The 19,651-nt window shown below is 38.3% G+C and overlaps 1 protein-coding gene across 1 annotated transcript in view; it reads right to left on the bottom strand.

The window, feature by feature from the left end:
• EPHA6 (EPH receptor A6) overlaps positions 1-19,651 on the bottom strand; it is a 1,023,649-nt gene that overhangs the window by 12,947 nt on the left and 991,051 nt on the right. The window contains exons 15-16 of the mRNA XM_036242820.1: positions 17,601-17,750; positions 980-1,173 (exon numbers count right to left, since the gene is read on the bottom strand). Coding sequence (XP_036098713.1) covers positions 980-1,173; positions 17,601-17,750 — 344 coding nt within the window. The remainder of the gene's footprint in view (positions 1-979; positions 1,174-17,600; positions 17,751-19,651) is intronic.

Here is a 19,651-nt window from a genome sequence, read left to right on the forward strand (position 1 = left end):
TGCCAATTAGTGATTTAGAGGTGAACTCCTCTGGCTCTGCTGTGAGCTGAGGCCTGCTTCAAGCAGTCCTTGAAGAGCCTTCGGCCTTACTGTCATTAAAAACCTGCACTGACTTGAACCTGTGACCTAAAGTTAAATATCTGTGTATCTTGTTGGCCATCCCCTGAGTCAGGAAAAGGAGTTTTGAAAATGCTTTGGTTATTTTCAAGTCCAATTTGGCCTAAATAAAGAAATATATTTTCAACTTAATAATATTTTAAATGTAATAATTTTGGACACGCATGATAGTATTTTTTTTCTTGTATTCTCCTTCTTATAATTTCTTTACAGAGAGAGGTGAATAGAATCAACTCTATTGACTTTTATAAAATAGGGTATGAGTGCCTTCATTTTCCTCATCTGTCTTTTTCTGGATTTAGGAATGGAAAGTAACAACAGCTGGGTGTGATTATAGCAGCAGGCATCATCCTTGTTCCTGGTTGATTGACACTTTGCCCATCTTGCCTGACATTTCAAATAGAGAGACAGAACATACAGAAAAACAACAACAACAACAACAACAGGAAAATTAAAGGGGCTGCAGGCATGCACATACTCTATTTATAAAAGTAAGGAAGACTCAGTAAATAAAGGATATATAAATACCAGAGATCCACACAGGAAAAGTGTAAAGAAATTCAGAAAGATTAGATACAGAGAAAAGGGAAACTGTTTTCATGTGAAAAAAAAAAATCAATTTTCTAAAATGTTAATGAATTCCTTTACAGCTGTTAAATAAAATATAATTTATGCACCATTTTTGTTAAATAAAATATAGTTTATACATCATTTCTGTTAAATAAAATATGGTTTATATACCATTTTCTAAAAGGTTGACAACTAGGTGGTTATCAACGCAGTCTCCTCTCTGTTAGTCTGTCTACATCCTGAAAGAAATTATGATTGTCAAGGCGGAGAAAATCAACTCTATGCATCTTACACAAGGATGTCTTCCACCAGGGTGTGAAGGGCACTGGGATTTCGAATCAGTTTGTCAAGGAAGCTGACGATGTCAGTAAATTTTGGTCTGTGATTTCTCTCCTTCTGCCAGCAGTGGAGCATCAGCTGGTGCAGAGACGCTGGACAGCCCATGGGAGCAGGAAGTCTGTAACCTTCTTCAATGGACAGAATGACCTAAATGCAAACATACACAGGTTATTCTCTTACTTTGGGGACACATAATATATATGCTAAGTTATAATTCCTTTTATGCAGGAAGTAGAAACCAAAATACTGATCAGCATGAAAAGTGCTTATGAATTCAAATCGTCTGGACAGGGATAAATACAAATGTTGTGAACAAAAATTACAAATATGTCCACAGCATCTTCTGATCCCTCTGGAAGGAAAGTATGTATCTTAAACATGTGGTGTACAGAAGGGAGGTTAAGTTTCATTACTTAATGTCAAGAAATAGTTTTTGTGTGGTTCAGCTGGAACATCTCAAATCCCAGTCAGGATATCAGAAAGTCAGCATAAGATTGATGCTGTTAGTGCAAACCACGTGTAACAAATGTTTTCAGCAAAATGTATTTCTACTGAAGCAATGAATTCTTGAATAATTTTTTATCCTTTTATAATAAGTCATGTGTATTCTTTTTTTAGTTATCATTTCTTCTTTCTTCCTTATTACCTACTGAATTCCCCTTTACTTTCTTCTGCCTACATGTGACTGTAAGTCCTCTCATAATTTATAAGATCACTCCATCTTTGAAATGTTATCCGTGGCTGGCTTAAGACCACAGAGCAGCAGGAACATCTAGCCCGAGGCTTCCCTGGACCAGCACCCTCTAACAGAACTTTCTGTAATGAAGAAATGCTCTCTGTCCAACATGCTTGCCACAAGTCATGTGTGGCTATGGGGCATTTGAAATGTGGCTAGTAGGACTGAGGAACTGAATTGTTAGTTTTAGTTTGTTTCACTTAAAATTTAAACAGGCACATGTGGCTGATGGCTACTCTATGGGACAGAGCAGCCCTAGAGAAAGAACTCTCTATAAGAAGCCAAAGTTAAGAGCTATAACAAGATGATAAGTATTGTTGTTTTTGTTTTCTGTACTTAGGAAATCACGTTCAAGGTAAGGCAAGATATTTACCTGTTTAATATATGACCCACCTGGGAATTTCTTAACCATGAGATAAAATTAATCCTGAATTTATGTAACTTATTTTTTCATGATGCATTCAAAGGTATTCATATGAGCCTTTATTCTTATATACTATCTCTTGGATAAAGGCAAAGGAAAAGGGTTTATTTTCCTTATTTTTGAGGTGGTAAAACTGAGAAAAAGACAAATATTTATTTATTTACTTTATTTATTTTTTTATCCTCACCCAAGGACATTTTTTCCACTTTTTGTTCAGACAGAGCGGGAGTGAGAGAGAGGAAGAGAGAAACATCGACGTGGAGTTGGGACAAACTGCAACCGAGGTACGTGCCCTTAGCAGGAACAGAACCCCGGTCTCTCTGGACTGCAGGCCGACGCTCTAACCGCTGAGCCAAACGGGCCAGGGCGAAAAAGACAAATATTTAAAGACAAACACAACTTAGCCTCACCCCTGCCCTCTGTCGACAACAGAAATATAAAAATGCAAGTGTTAATATTGCTAACAGAACACCCTTTATTGTAGCACCATCTACACCTCTTCTGTAATTAAAAAAAAACACCCAAAAACCACATCTTATTAAAAATTTTAAAAAATTGACACTATTTGATGTGACTCTAAAATATCCATAATTTTGCTAGAGGCAGTTTGTAAAAAGGGGCAGTAAAATGCCTCAGGAACCTCCTAACTGCTAAGCTTCAGTTTTTTTTTTTTTTTTAGTAATAGAAAATTTCTCATAATCCCATCAGTGTCTTTGTGACCAGAACACTTTAACCTGTCAGGATACCAGCATTTTTCTGTTCATTTTTACATCCCATTATCAAACAGGATTTTTTTTTCTTACCTGCTTTCTGACTACTTTTGCTACCAAGTAGGTTTGGATTTTAAGACATTTCGCAACACATTTCAGTACAACAGGATGTGTGTAAAAATGCTAGTAACACCTCAAAACTACTGTGAACAGTTTTGAAACGTACTAAGAAAAATAGAATTTCATCATAGACAGACTCTAAAATCCCACTCCAGGAGAGCTCGCTAGTCGGTTTACCACAGTTACCTAATTATAAGTGTTCAGAGTAAACTAGATGACAACTGAGGTTATATTCTGAGGAAAAAAGTAGCTACCTTTACTGAGTGTCTATCATGTGCTAGGTGCTTTGCATATTTTTCTTCATTTACTGCTTAAAATAACTTTACATGGTAGTTATTATTATTCCCATTCTTTAAAAAGTTCCGATGTAGAGTGCTTAGGAAAATTGCCAAAATTTACACAGTAGAGGTGGCAGATATAGAATTTGAACTCAGATCCTTTTAGCTTCCAAACTTTTCCTCTGGCCAATCTGCAGGGATGCTGTTCAGTTTTTGTGATATAACATCTTCCTCCACAATTTTACATTAACTCATACAATTTTAGGGGGTATTACCATGCTGTCTTTTATTATAGCATTTGCTAATTAAACCCCAGTGTTTTTATTTGGATCTTAAGTTTAATATTCTGGGTAAATTAAAAAAAACATTTACTTCATAGTTTGCAAGCTGTAATCTCTGGCTGAGCAAAGTTCTGAATGCTTTTGAGTCTTGCACACATCTCTATTGTTGTATATATTACATTGTATTGTAACTTTTCATCTGCCTTTCCTTTAAGGCTACATATACTTGAAAACAGGGATTATTTCTTTACATTTTACATTCTCATCATTTAGTACAGCGCCTGACACATTAATAAATATTACTGACTTAACAAAAGTTATTAGAAGAAATTTTTGGATTTGACTTGATAGAGGAGCAGATTCTTAGAAAACTTGAAGGCTCAAGGTACCCAAGATGGATTCAAAGCATAAGCATGATAGCCGTTGAATTCCTCTGTGAAGGAAATATTAAAATATTGGTGCATCAAGCAGCATGGTCCAACATGATCTCGCTCTGGTTTGCCTGGAGAATGAGCCTGGTGATACTGGGGCCTGCTTTGCTCTGAAAGAGCAAGATGGGATCCAAATACAGCTTCCTGCAACACGAGTGGCTTCTCCCTCCTGTCTAGGGGGTTACCATCTCCCATTGGCCTCAAGGTCCTTAACTGCTGGGGAGCTGACTTTCCCAGACAACTGTAAACCGCTGACACCCAAATCCAGACTGATTGGTGCTAAGCCGGCTGCTTAGTCTCCTTTGACAAAGTTGCTCTCATGATTGTCCTGTAAGAAGAGAGAGTGTGGTCTCTCTCCTGAAACCTTTACCCATATAATGTGTTTTGTGTGTGTCTAGCCCCAGTGTGACTTTCTGTGGGGACAGTGGGAAGATTTGGGGACTCATGACTTTTCTTCTTGCTAACTGTCTGGTTTTTAAGTTTCCTCAGTTTTTTAACTTGTGAAATTTGTCTTTAGCCCTGGTTCATGACCGTCAAACATTAAGGGTTCTACCTTACGGGAGAATAGTAATAACAACAACAACAACAGTGACAATAAGAGTAACAGCTAATAATTGAGAGATCTTGGGGACTTCCAGGTGCCAGTTCTAAATGATTTGCATGTAGCAACTCTTTTAATCCTCACAAATAGCCCCATGAGGTAGGTACTACTGTTATTCCCATTTTACAGAAACGAAACATAAAACACTGAGGTTTTGCCTCAGATCACAGACCTAAAAATTCTGTCTTCGAAGGTAGCCAGAGAAGAGATTCAAGCAATATGATTCACACAATGGTTAAAAGATACAACATCTTTCTAATAGATTTTTAATTTATTCATCCAAACCGATATATTAGTCACTAAAATGTGCTATTGTGCATATAATGCATGAAGGTATAATGTAATGAGTAAGACGTATTTCTTACTTTAGGAGATGTGTATGGTCTAGTGCAGGAGATGAGGAGTGAGACTATGTTAAGTTCCATGCAGGTCCAGGAGCTATGGGAGCCTGTGGGGGAGTGCCTGACTCAACCTTGGGAAGGCTTCTCAGAGGAGGTGAGGTGATGTTAAAGAAAATATATAGAAAGTAGCACAGTCAACTAGATGGAAAGAGAGGTGATATGACCTTATCAGGGAATGAAAGTAGATTTGTGCAGCTAGAACAGTCTTCAAAGAAAGAAATGGTAATAATTGAGGCTGGAAGGTTAAGCAAAAGTTGTATTTCTTGAGATTATAAATGACTTTGCATGCTATATAACAAGCTTTTTGCAAAGGGAAACAGGGTTTTAGCAAGTAAATGACATTAGAGGTGCCTTCTGGAAGTTCGCTCTGGCTGCAGTGTGGAGAATGCACTGGAGGGGGCGGGGTCAGAGGGAGGCTTGCTGTGATCCCGGAGAGAGATCAGAATGGCCTTGTTGGAGACCATCTTTGGTATATGAGATGTGTACCGATCTGGCAGGAATACAGGAGTGAGGTGAGATTAGATGTGGCTGTAGAGGGAAGAGATAAGGATCATTTCTAGGTGTTTGGCTTGGTCAACTGGCAAAGATAAGACATAGGAGAGAAGTGATTTTGGGGCTGGAATGATGATGAGTTCAGTTTTCTATAAGCTTTCTGATTTCAGATTAAAGTAACATATATTACTTTGAGAGCTTATTGTGTGCTGAGTTCTGGACTAGGTGTTTTAACATAGCTTAATTTTTAAAAGAAATCCTCACTTGAGGATATCTTTCCACTGATTTTTTTTTCCTCATAGAGTGAGAAGGAGGGAGGGAGAGAGGGAAGGAGGAAAGGAGGGAAGGAGGGAAGGAGAGAAGGAGGGAAGGAGAGAAGGAGAGAAGAAGAGGAGAGGAGAGGAGAGGAGAGGAGAGGAGAGGAGAGGAGAGGAGAGGAGAGGAGAGGAGAGGAGAGAGAGAGAAACATCAATGTGAGAGAGACACATCAATTGGTTGCCTCTCGTACGACCCTGACCAGGGCTCCTGCAACCAAAGTACATGCCCTTGATAAAAATTGAACCCATGACTCTTTTGTCCGTGGATTGACTCTCTAACTTCTGAGCCAAACCAGCCAGGGCCAACATAGCTTAATTTATTAAAGTCTCTAAATACCTTATTATTGGTTATGCACATTTTATGGTTATGAAAACTGAAGCTCAAACTGACGAACAGATTGGGTTAATATCACATAGCTAGTAATTCCCTGAAGAACAGACTAATATTACCATCTCAGCAGTCTGAATCAGGGCAGTGGTAGAGACCATCAGTTTAGGTCTTGAGCCACGTTTCTGACTCCCCCCCCCCCCAACCCCCGAACTGGATCTTAAGCTCTCTTTCACTCTGCATGCTTCCACTCTCACCCATCTGCTTGTGACTTCCATCGCTGAAGCTCTAGCTCAGCTTATTCTCCAGACGTCCATATCTATCAGCGATAGGACACACTTCATAAAGCTGTCACACAGGTGCCTTATAGATCAATTTTGTTCAAAACTAACCCTGTTCCTCCTTTGGGATTTCTGTCTTTTGCAAAAGGTAGCATTCTTCCTTCTAGTGAGATCAGGGGGTTATTGGTGTCTCTGCTTTCCTTGATACTCTAAATTCACTTGTCATGCTGATTCTAACACATTCATATATTGTTAATAGGCTCCATTTTTAAGCCTCTCTCCAAATGATTTATTTCTCATGTTGGTCACCGAAATAGACTTAGTCTCCTAACTCATCTTCTTCTTTTTTTTTTTTTATCCTCACCCGAGGACATTTTTCCATTTTTTTGTTCAGGTAAAGTGGGAGGGAGAGAGAGGAAGAGAGAGAGAGAGAGAGAGAAACATCGACGTGAAAGGGACACATCGAGTGGCTGCCACCCGCACGACCAACCAGGGCTGGGGACAAACTGCAACTGAGGTACATGCCCTTAGCGGGAACCGAACCCAGGTCTCTCTGGACCGCAGGTTGATGCTCTAACCGCTGAGCCAAACCGGCCAGGGCATAACTCATCTTCTTGTTTCTCCTTTTCCTCCTCCAAATCACCTCCCAAGGTACACTCAAAGCAATTCTACTGCAGTGGAACTGTGGTCATTTTCTTACCACGTCTGTAATTCTGCAGTGGCTCACTGTGACCATGGCTCTCAGTCTTCACCTCTGATTAGATCCCTTTTCCCCCTTTGGCCTGGCCTCTACAAAACACTTGCGGTTTCTCAGCTGGGTGAGCTGGGTGCTCCCAAAGCAGCACTGTTTCTTTCTCCCATCTGCTCCCCTCACCTCTAGGACAAGGCCTTGTGAAGTCAAAGCACAGAGCTCCATTGTCATGTATGCGATTCACAAAAGCTGTGTTTTAGGGGCAGTTTCAGAAAATCTATAGTATTTATCTTTTTCTTTGCAAACATTTCTTTTGTGAGGAGTTTTACTGATAGATATTTTCTGATTCCTTAATTAAGGACTGACAGGAAGCCGGGAGCATATGGATGCTTTGTCTAAGAGACTAATTGAGGTTTGCTGTTTTAGGATATGAAGGGGTGATAATTAACTAGAGAGAATTTTTTAACACTTTGGTTTTATGATAGTTGTAGGCTGTCATCTTTTGGAGAAGAGTTAAACAAGGTTATACCCTTATTTAAAAATGTAAGAAGAAAATTAAAATAAAGTGAAAAAAATGAAAATGACTGCAGTGATCATTTCCATGCAGGAATTAGATTAGGTAGAAGGAATTAGATTCTGTCAGAAGGTATTATCTAAAACCTGGCTGGTTCTTCCAAATAGATCGGCTGGTTCCTTGTCACTGACACTGCAATTTTCAGCGGCCCAGAATCAACATAAGGCTCAGTTGGGCCACAGAGCACATTGTTCTGTTCTTGCTAAATGCAATGAGTTTTCCAATGATCTTGACATTTTCTGAATCAAAGCAAGCAATGTGTACCTTTTATTAAACCAGGCAAACAAGGAGTAGACAGTCAACAGGAAGACACTGAAACATCCCTGAAGAATACCTTGAACAGGGACTGGTTGAGCTGTGCGAGGAATCACATTTTTTTTTTTTAAGGAATCACATTTTTATAAGACTGTTAAATATCTCCAAAAGAGCAGCACATTGAATTTAGTTATTCATACTTTCTTTTAAAAGAAATTGTCTCAAAATTGTAGCAAGGACTAAAATGTACACTAGTAAATGAAATGGCAAATATTTTAATTTTTATCTTCTCTCTAAATATTTATCATGGCTTTGTGGAAGACCTATAATTTCAGGTAGAAGGGGAATGGTGAAGCAAAGGGTTCCAATATACACTTACTTTTTGTAATAATGATTACTTGTATATATAGGATATTAGATTTATAAAACAGTGATACTAAAAACACTGGTAATATATTTTCCTTATATCAATATAAAGATTGTATCTATGTGGGCAAAGAAATAAAAGACAGAAAAAAGTGATTATCAGTAAATAACATTTATAATCTTATACCTATTTTCTTATTCAATGTTTTTCAACATACAGAATTTATAATTCAGTGAAAAGCAAACAAGACACAAGATAAATTTCAGTGTACATTAAGAAAAAAGGGGATAGAGTAGTTTTCTATATAATACACAGACAGAAAACACTTTTTCAGAGAGTAATTTATAATTTGTAAATAATTATGGCATGGAAACTCAGGGTTTCCTTTTCAACTTTAAAATAAAGACTTTCTTGAGTCCCTGGCTGAGTAGCTCAGTTGATTAGAGCGTCATCCCAATGCCAAGGTTGTGGGTTTGATCCCCGGTCAGGGCACATACAAGAAGCAACCGATGAATGCATAAATGGGTGGAACAAAAAAATCTCTCTCTTTCTAAAAATCATCAATAAAGAAACAAACAAACAAAAAGACTTTCTTAAACATCAAGTTTTGAAGTCAACAACAGAATGCCAAGGACTATATAAAACGGAGAGTGCTTGTCCTTGGTTGGTTACCACCATTCAGATTGTTCAACAAGTGTACGAAATGGGGAACAAGATGAAGTGTAGGACTCTCATATGTTAAAAGGTTGTTGATGACATGACTTACCATTTGGAAAATCTTTACCCTTAACAGTTAAAGTCAGGCTTCTTAAGACTGAGATAACTAACACCTTCTACCTAACTATGCTTCAGTGTGTAAGGAGAGGGACAAGCATTAGTGAAGGAGTCATCTGAACTGCCTCAGACTCCTAAACTATCACTAACAGCTCTGTCATTGGGCCAGTCTCTGTTTCCTCATTAATAAAGAAAAGAGAACTGGATTCAGTGCTTGATTAGTGCATTTCAGTTCAACAAGAAGTGTTTCTATTGTCATTTAAACTGAAGGCTTAATCTGCAAGTCTTTTGGTAGCACCTTTGGATGTCATGGTTCTGTAACCTTTAGGGCTAGATTTGGCTTCCTTTGAAAGGACTGTTCCCCACAGAGCTCCAAGTGCAGGGAGACAAAAATCCAGACAGGGACAGGGTATGTCCCGGTAAAACAAGGCTAGGAAGATTTGGGGAATCATGATATTCCTTACTGGGCCAGCTCCTCTCTAATAAAGTATAATTTTAAAATATAAAGACACATTACAAATCTATTTAATTAAAACCATTTTTTTTTTCTTTAAGAAGATAATGTTCTTAAAACTCAGGGCTATTTTCTCAAGTGTTCTCTGAGTTTAAACCAAATATTTCTTTACTAGTGAATCATTTTGATTTCCGAAACCCACCAAAAAATATCTAAAATCTATGCAAAAATAGTTTATGAGTACAAAGAAAAAGGGGATTTAAAAGTGCCTTCTTTGTAAATGTTCCAAAGAGAACAAAAGACAGAATAAAAATTATAACAGTAAAAGATTGTGAATGCATTTCTCCCAAACAGAAACTGAAAGTATAATTAATTTTTTTAATAAAAACATTGCTGGTATGTATACATTTTCCAGCTCTGTGGTCATTTAATATAAAAACTCTCCTGAAAATTACACTTTGGTAATAGCTTATTGGTTATTGGTTTCCTCTACTTGAAACTTTACTATTTGAATTATTTACAATGGTGACTGATTGCATTTCATCACATCCCCTATTACTCTTGCCTGGGTAGCAGAAATGCATCATGTTAGTGTAATTGGTATATATTTAATTAAAAGGCTGCTACTGCCTGTATACCAATAGTAGGGATTACTAAAAAAAAAAAAAAAAATGGGGAAGAAAAAGGCCATTTTGAAAATTGGTTTGGTAGAATACATATTCAAATAAATGCAGAAATTCCCTCTGTAATATGGAAGTTGAAATAATGGGAATGGGCCTTGAGCAATTTACTGTAGCTTACACAGAGCATCATACAAGAATCATTACATAATCAAGTGGAGTTAGGAAAATCTAATCAGAGACAAAAACTGGAAATGACTGAACCCTCTGAGTCACAAAATCACACTGCATTTCTGGGTAAGTGGATTCTAACCTCCACCATTCTCAGCTCAAGTAGTGACCTGTAATTGAGAAAGGTTACAGAATTATTAGGACAAACAAGACATATGTTAAAAGGTTATTTTCTTCCTTTTTAAAATTTGTAAGAAGAATCAGTTCAGATAAGATAAAAAGTTTATTTCCAACTACATTACCTAAAAAAAAAAAAAAAAATCCTAAAGATAAATTCTAATTTTTTCCCCTCAGTTAAGGTTCTAAAAGCAAATTAAAGTAAAACTCATTATTATGTAAAAGCTTTTGAAAAGTGAGGAGAAATAAAACCCAAAAATACTGAGGCAGCATTATGTCTCCTAGCGACCCTTAAATGAGATGTTCCCTGATAGTGGTTCTGTTTTTGGGAAACTGAACTAGTTTAGTAGCCCATGCTTAAATGATAACCTACCCAGGAGGCATCTGGGTTTCAAATTGCTTCAAGGAGAATGTTATTTATTTTTTAAACATCATCAGGTCAGGGAAAAACAAAACAAAATAAAACTCAAGACTTCAGTTTTGCGTTAGATCATTAGTTCGAAGTCGCCTCTCATTTACATGGTTCTAGTTTTCCCTACACATTAGCTCTGTGGGGATCTGGGTATTTAGTGTTGCCTGCTGTTCATGTTTTGCTTGCATTTTCTTCCATGGAGCACATTACACAGTGTAAGTGTTGGAAGGTCTGCAGTGCCCTTGGGGTCATTCGGGGCTTGTGTAGCTCCTAGCATTAAAATGTACTCCCATATGTAGTAAACAGCAATTATTTTGAACTTGGATGAAAATAACAAAATATTCCCCTGCAATACCTTTAAAAAAAGAAGAAGAAGAAGAAATACTAGAAATCAGCAAAAAGTTGTATATCTTCAATGTGCCTGGGTCATGTTTCTTGTAATAGGCTAAATATGCTGATCATTAGATTTCAATTTTAAGCTACTGCCTTAACTATTTTTAAGAAATTCAATAAATACGATACTTTCTATAAATTTTTAACATCGAGACACAAAACTGCTGAGAAGATTTATAGTTCTAGCCCTGGTTGGTTTGGCTCAGCAGTTAGAGCATCGGCACTCAGACCAAAGAGTCTTTGGTTTGATTCCCAGTCAAGGGCATATACCTGGGTTGTGGGTTTGATCCCTGGTCCCAGTTAGAGACCTGTGGGAGGCAACCAATGTATGTGTCTCTCTCATTGATGTTTCTCTCTCTTCCTCTCCTCCTTTCCTCCTATTCTATCTACAAATCAATGGAAAAATATCCTTGAGTAAGGATTAAAAAAAGAAAAGTCTTATGGTTCCAAACAAGAGAGAGTCAATGCACATTATTTTGCTAATAGGAAACAATGAAAACACTTCTCTTGTGACAGAGTGGCATCCAGAGTGAAAGATGTTTCGATCTCATTGTGTAGAACTGGCTTTGAAAACTAGACTTCTATGGTGTAGTTTAGAGGGTAAAGGCATGTACTTTGGAGTAAGCAGGGGGCATGAACTTCAATTCTATCATCAACTAGCTAGTAACTTTGGGTAAGTTACTTAAACTTTCTAGACAGCCTCAGTTCTTTCATCTAGTAATAATAACAACAACAATAATAATAATAAACAGTATCTATCTTAGATAATTATTTTGAAGATTAAATGAGCTAAAATATAATAATCTAAAATACTTGGTTCATAATGAGAAAGTTGTGATTATTACCACTGGTTAGACACCATCTATGTACAAGGTATGTTATATACACTATCTCTAATTCTTTCAAATCCTGCAGTTGAGTTTTGAATCCCATTATAGGCAATATCTCAGGAAGCTTAAACCACTTGCCTAAGATTACATGGCCAATAAATTGTGGAGTTGAGATTTAAACCCAGTTCTTAACTGGGAGTGATTTCTGGACCCCATCCCCGACTGGGCAATGCCTGGGGACAATTTTGGTTGTCACAACTTGGAGGGAGCTACTGGCATCTAGTGGGTAGAGGCTGGGATGCTGGTAAACATCCTACAATGCACAGGACAGCCCCCAACAACAAAGAATTATTCCACCCAACACATCAATAGCTTTGAGGTTGAGAAACCGCCTCCAAAGCTCTCATGATCTTTCCAATACACCCGCTGCCTCACTAGAGTACAGTGATGCACAAAGTTAATAATTTGGGGACATTTAATACTGCAATAAATAAAATTGCCCTTGAAAACAATGTACACTGGAAAAGGACAACATAGTATATCTCTGGCCACACAACTGCGTTCCTTTGGGGACTTCCTCCCTCACTCCATGTGATTTGGGGAAAATTGCCAATCACAGTGCTCCCTGCACCTCCGAACACACAGGCTGGTTGGTTCACAAACTCAGCTGGGCCAATCATAGTGTCCATTGGCATGGTTTTGATTCAGGATTGTGCCGGGCCCTAACAGAGCCAACCAGAATTCTCTGGTATTGGTATATAAATTTTCACAGACAGAAGGTCTTACTTTGCTGAGGTTGTTGAGCTGAATGCTGAGCTCTGGAGTGTAAAGAAGAATAAAACAAAGAAGACCTTTGCAGTAGGATCCAGAAAAGCACTAAAAATCCACATGGTCCCTGAGATGGAGCACTGCTAAACTACCTTCTTAGTCTCGTACATGAAAACAATTTATTTTTACTTAAGTTAGCTTGGGTTGAGTTTCTGCCATTTATAATCAAAAGAACCCTGGATAATAGAGTATGTATACTTTCTTGCATATATTTTTTAAAAATAGCGATGTTACATTCACACAATATTGTCTTTACTTTGCCTGGATGGTGTGGCTCAGTGGCTTGGGCATTGTCCAGTGGTCTGAGAGGTCTCAGTTTGATTTCCGGTCAGGGCACATGCCCAGGTTGCGGGCTCAGTCCTCAGTAAGGGGAGTGCGGGAGGCAGCCGATTGATGTTTCTCTCTCACATCAATATTTCTATCTTTCTCTCTCCATTCCTCTCTCTCTCTCTCTCTCAAAACAAAACAAAAAACAGTAGAAAGCGTGAGGTCTCCCCTTGAGGAGTGGGAGTGTACACTCTACTTGGCAGCATGGGAAAGACTTCATCTCGCCTACATACTGGGCTCCCTGAGAGTGAGGACTGGGTTTTCTAAACCTCCATCTCCAATCCACATCGCCCAGCAACTGGCATGTATTTAATAAGTAACTACTGGATTGGCACCTGCTGTTATGTTTGTGAGGCCTTTTAAGGACTACTCTATTTTTCTCATTTCCCTTCCATACAATACCACTGACCTTTGGGAAACATTATATTATTCACAAAAAAACAGATTCTGCAAAAATATGCCATAGTGTGCAGAATGGAGGGACTCTTTCATCAAAGCTATCTGAAATTTCCTAACCTCATTAAAAATCACAAAGCATGTTAACACTCCATATTTAACTAAGCCCATAGCTCAGTTTAACTTACCAAACTGTAGTGAAAACATAAAATATTCAAACAGAACATAGTTAAATTTTTATTATCTAAAACATTACTTTCCTTATTTTAAATGCACCTTGGTTGCAGAAAGTCTAACATAAAATTATACTTTGACCAAACATAAGAAATACAGGATGAATAGGGAATAACCAGTATTTGGAGAGGAATAGCTGAGAAAGTTTTGATTAAGCTATTTCTGCTTCCAAACAAAAATTCTGGTTGCAGGATCTTCACAAATACGCTGACTTCCAGTATGTTAAGCCAAACAGAATTTCAACTCTCTTTACTGCAGCAGCAAAAAAATAATATTCACAAGATATGTGAAAGATGTTAATTCTTACTACTTTTCTTTAGTCCTGTATCAATCTTAGAACCTCAAGGGTTTGGCTCCTCCCCAACCACTCAACCTGGAACTTTTTGTTCTCCTCTGATTTTCAGATTCTTGCTTGAATCTATTCTGGTAACCACTCAAAGACCATGAAGATAGCCAACTTAACCCCATGGGTCTTTGAACAGCAACCAAGCTCTGGGTGGAGAGAGAATTCAACCTTGTGCTGTGGGCACTGGCAATCCTGAACGAATGAGAAATGGCTTAATGTTGGGAGTCTGTTCCTGGCTGCAGTATCTTCTCCTAGCTCCAGATATAGTCTTTGTGCCAAATGAGGTTTAGTAGACAGAATTGCTCTCTAAATGGCCATCTTGGCTCAGTTCATCAATGTACATGGCCAGAATGGTTGGGTAAACTGTTGGGCAAGATGCAGGAAGGAAGGGGTAGGCAACAGGTTTGCACTTTTCTAGGCAACAGTTTACATGGTGATCTATGCTGGAAACCATACATTTGGGCTTTTTTCCTCAGAGGCTGCTCTCCTAAAAAAAAAAAAAATGTCTCATCTGATATCTTCACTTGTACCTGCTCTGCTCTGTGGAATCCTGTCTCATCCTCCTGGTACCTCCACAGAGATTCAAGAATGTCCTGAATTTCAGAAAAGAACAATTCGAATCATTCTTTTGCTGAGACAAGTGTGTTAACTATTTCTGTAGAGATTATAAAATAATAGCATGTAATATCCCTGTTAAAAGGAATATCATAAATCATTTAACTCAGTCCTTTTATTGTATTTATTGGTCATGAAACTTAGGCACTTTGAAAAATTAACTGACTTTCATGGTTGACTTATAGTCTCCATAATGATGACCGTGGTTTCTAAATCTGTGGTACAATGTACCCCAGGTGGCAAGACAGTAATCCAGGGGCAGGAAAATAATGGAACTTCTCTTTATGTTTATTTGTCTCATTCTATTATAAGAATGTCTATTTATGAATGCTTAATAAGGATGACTAATTATGACTTTTATGATCATAAAGGAATGGATTTTATGAATATATGAAATATATAACATATTTAAAATCACCCCCCCCCCCAGCATTTCCTATCCTTCTTTCTTGCTTTTTCCTCAAAGCATTGATTATCCTGTTCCATACTGTATCTTTTACTTATTACTTTGTTTACAGTCTGTCTCTCTCTCCCTAGAATGTAAGCTCCACAAGGTCAAGAAGTCACTGGTTCTAGGTGGGGAGCCACAAAGACTATTAACCAAACCACAATGAAAGAAGCAGTTATTCCCTCTTCTCGCCTCCTTTTTCTAGAAGTTTATTAGCATTGTCTTCCAAGATCACTGTTAAATCACTTACTATGCAATTCTAGGGAAATCATGTCGCTTGTCCATGCCTCACTTTCACAATCAAGTTGGACTTGGGTTGGACTAGATAATATTTATGACCCCTTCTAGGTATAACATTTGTTTTCTGTTGTATCTCTAGTTCTTGAAGCAGAGCAGGCACCCAGTGAATATATTTAAATGAATAAATGATTATATTAGTATAGTAGTTCTCATACATAATATGCAAATAAATATATATACATTAGCTGTGAATGCTCAAGAATTTTTTTACAGGTAAAGGTATATTGTAGTAAAGTTTGGAGCCTTCTGAGTTAGGCAATTTTTCATTTTAAGTCTGTTGGGAAACTGGTAAGACAAGGACTAAATAGGGTGCCAGTTCAAGAGGTACTTGAAGTGAGGGCTCTCCTGTGCAGTGAGGACTTGAACTCATCTGGAGGAGGACTTCTTATTTTGGAGATGAGCTTGACTGGCCTGTTTTAGTCATGTCAAAGTAGAACAAGTAGGCAAGCACGATCTGGGGTTAGAGTAGCACAGGAACTATGATGACTACATCCGGGGCCTCCATTAATTTGGATAACTGGTTAAGGAAACCAGTTCCTTCTGGGACTGAAAGGGCAAGTCTCTGCCTCTGAGATTCAGTTTTAAGAAGAGCCAGACAGACAGTTATAAGCTGCCGAAACAAGGCCCAGTGGCAGGGGAAAGCAGTGAGTTCCTTCAATTAAAATTTCCTAAAGAACAGTAGATAGACTCTAGGAAAATGACCTGGATCCGAAGTCTGAGTGTTGGGAGTGGAGCAGAGGTTGCTGGCCAGCGCCCACTCTGTCCTGAGGGGCGGGTGCTCGGCAGTGCGCAGACACACTGGCTTTGTTGTGACGATGCTCTTTGGGGAGGGATGGCCAAGCAGTGTGCATGTCCTAAACCTGCTGCCATGGAGGTTTCTGGATCTGCCATTGTCTACAGAGTCAGTAGGCACCCACAGGACCGAGCAGGACTCAGCTTTGAAAGTAACACTCCACAGTGGGGAGGAGCAATAGCCACGGAGAGCTAACCGAAACCCAGTCTTCTCTATGCTTGGCATTAGGAAAGAATAAACTCTGACTGAATAAGACAGTTGGACAACTTGAAGTGGGATGGAACAATGCAGTGTGAGGTATGGAGGGGTTGCTCAAGCAACCAACTAGAAAAAAGGAAGGAGATGTGGTAGTAGTTGTCCTCTGAGCGTGTTTAGGAGTTTTCTATAGTTACACTGTCTTTGTTTTCACCTTTGAACACTCAGGATTCCATTCGAGGTGATTTCCCATTGCAATTGTCTCAGAAACTACTAAATACTCTGAGGAAGGCAAGAGAATGGAGTGTGAGTGCTGAGATGAGGAAGAAGGACATTAACATATATGTTCAGTTCTGACAGTGCACTTATTTGTATCGTCAGGGTACCTGCATTTTCTGACTACTGTCTCTATCGCTCTAGACAGTTCATAGAGGTACAGTGTGTATTAACTATCCTATTCTATAATGGTATTAATCACCAAGATGATTTTTTTAGATAAAACAGAAACAAAACAGAATGCACGAAGGGTCACATACACATCTTGAACGAGCCATACCGGATGACATATATTGATGATTCAGTGCCTGGAATCATTTAGTCTTTCCCCACTAAGCAATAGGTAGTCTGCATTAGTCTGCTGTTTACAGTGGCACATGAAATTGCTCTAAGGAAGAAATAGAAGGTAAGCATTACTCTTTCTTTTTTGCTACTTGTGGGTCTAATGCAGCATAAGCACAGTGGTGCTGCGTGAGAACGCGCAGAAGCCCCAGGTGTAGGATGTGGACCACGTGTACACATGGCATAGGCCATCGGTTGGGCCCTATGACAGTAAATACAGCCTAGAGTGAAAAGTTACTTAGCTTTTCAAACTTAGCCACAGGTCTAACCTGACTGAGGGCAAAAGGCACATTTCCCCCTCCACGCTGAGGTGTTTACACTCACAGAATGGCAGGTCAGCTCTCTGTGGCACTTACGTCTTGGTTAGACATCTCCCAGTACGGCCTCTCTCCGTAGGACATGACCTCCCACATGACGATGCCATAGCTCCAGGCGTCGCTCGCCGAGGAGAATTTCCTGTAGGCAATAGCTTCTGGCGCTGTCCACCTTATGGGTATTTTCCCACCCTGGAAAACAAATTAGAGATTTCTCAGTGGACTTATGAGCGTATTAAAAACAAAATGCCATTCCAATTAAATATCTTTTGTTAGAAAGACCTAAATGCTGCACAATTCTGTTGGCATTTTAAGTAAAAATAAAAAGAAAACCAGAATAATGTTAATATCTCAAAAATATTTTTTCTATAATAGTTATTCAGTGGAAACAGCTTTAATGGGAAGTAAGTCACACTTCAGAAATATTTTATTTCATTCATTAGGAAAATTTATTTTCACTTTAGATTCACACAATTAAATTCACTATCATGCCATTTGAAGAAAGTTCCAGATTATAGGACATTAAAATTAAGTACCATTCAACATTCATTAAACATTATATTGCATGTATTAATAATAATGATAGTAATTTCTAACTTAATTGAAGACAAATGTTTAAATACAGAACTGAGATATTCTCTACCAATTCAATGTTTATCAGAACTTTATTTCCTTTCCCTTTCTTTCATTTTCATCTGCTGTGATTACACTTATTTTAATTAAAAAATCCTTTAACATTATACAAAAGCACCTGAGAAGGATGATCTTTCTATGTAACACTTTTAGGCTAGTTTATGTCAACGTTCAAGTTAACATCTGAACATATTAAACAGATTAAACTGCATGAATTTAATCTACACTATTCGGGTATTAAAGTTGGCTGTTGTGTTATACTTCTTTCTATCAACATTTATTACATTTTACCTCTTGAAATACTCTATAAACCCCTTTTTGCTATAACGACAAGAATAAAACAATTTAGTTATTTGATTTACAATCCAGGAAATCTTTGCAGCTCCAAACAGCAAGTAGGGCGGACGAGAGGCAATGCTGACGCCACTAGATGGCGGAAGAGAACAAGGAGCTGCACCCAGAAGGCGGTCTCACACCGCGGAGATGCTTCTGTTCGCGGGAAGGCTCCAGTCAGAACCCACCAGAAGGAAATTGTAGCAACATTATCAGCACTTTCATCTGATCGCCCTCTGTGCGCAAAGTCTGGTGTTAGGGCGAGTGGGGGTGGAAGGAAATAAAGGGGGCATTCTTCGGCCTTTGAGGAATTTAGATCTAACCTCTTTAAAGGTGAAACCATTAATTGGGTCATCTAAACTCTACTTATTTAGTAATCTAAACACCACTTACTTGAAGAGAAAAGCCATTCAACCGAAATAGCAACAATTAGGTTTCACCAGGCAAATGAGAGCATTAACAGAACCTTCATTTTAAAGATTTGTAGCAGGGACTTTTTAGTAGGAACCTTGAGGAAAATACCTTGAATTCAATCACCTGATTCTGCAGATGAGCAGACTGAACCCAGGGTTTAGAGATTCGGAGATGTAGAGGTTTAGAAATTCCTCCCCACGTTATTAAGCACACACTATCTAGTAATGTCATCCTAGTAGTATCATGGGGTATTGATATAAAGATGTAAATACTTCAGTACGAACAAGTATTAGGCCAACTAACTTGAATGTTTTCACACTGAGTATCCATAATAGTGGCATAACAGAAAGGAATCTAAAACCTGAGGTTTGCAAGCTCTGGGGCAGCACCAAACTTAATGTAAGACCAGGAAATTAAATTTACAAAGTTGGTGATATGTAGGTTAAGAGAGTGGGTGCAGATTTGCAAGGGGAGGATTCATTCATAAAGCCAAAGTAGAAGTTGCCAGATAAAACATGGGACCCACTGTTAAATGGAAATTTCAGATAAATAATAAATATTATTTTTAGTATAAGTAGGTCCTATGACTGAATATATATATTTTTGCAAATGTCCCAAATATTGCATGAGACCTATTTGTACTAAAAAATATTCACTGTTTATCTGAAATTCAAATTTAACTGGGCACCCTATATTTTTATTTCCTAAATCTG

The sequence above is a fragment of the Molossus molossus genome, unplaced genomic scaffold (assembly GCF_014108415.1).
Source record: "Molossus molossus isolate mMolMol1 unplaced genomic scaffold, mMolMol1.p scaffold_m16_p_5, whole genome shotgun sequence".
Lineage (NCBI taxonomy): Eukaryota > Metazoa > Chordata > Mammalia > Chiroptera > Molossidae > Molossus > Molossus molossus.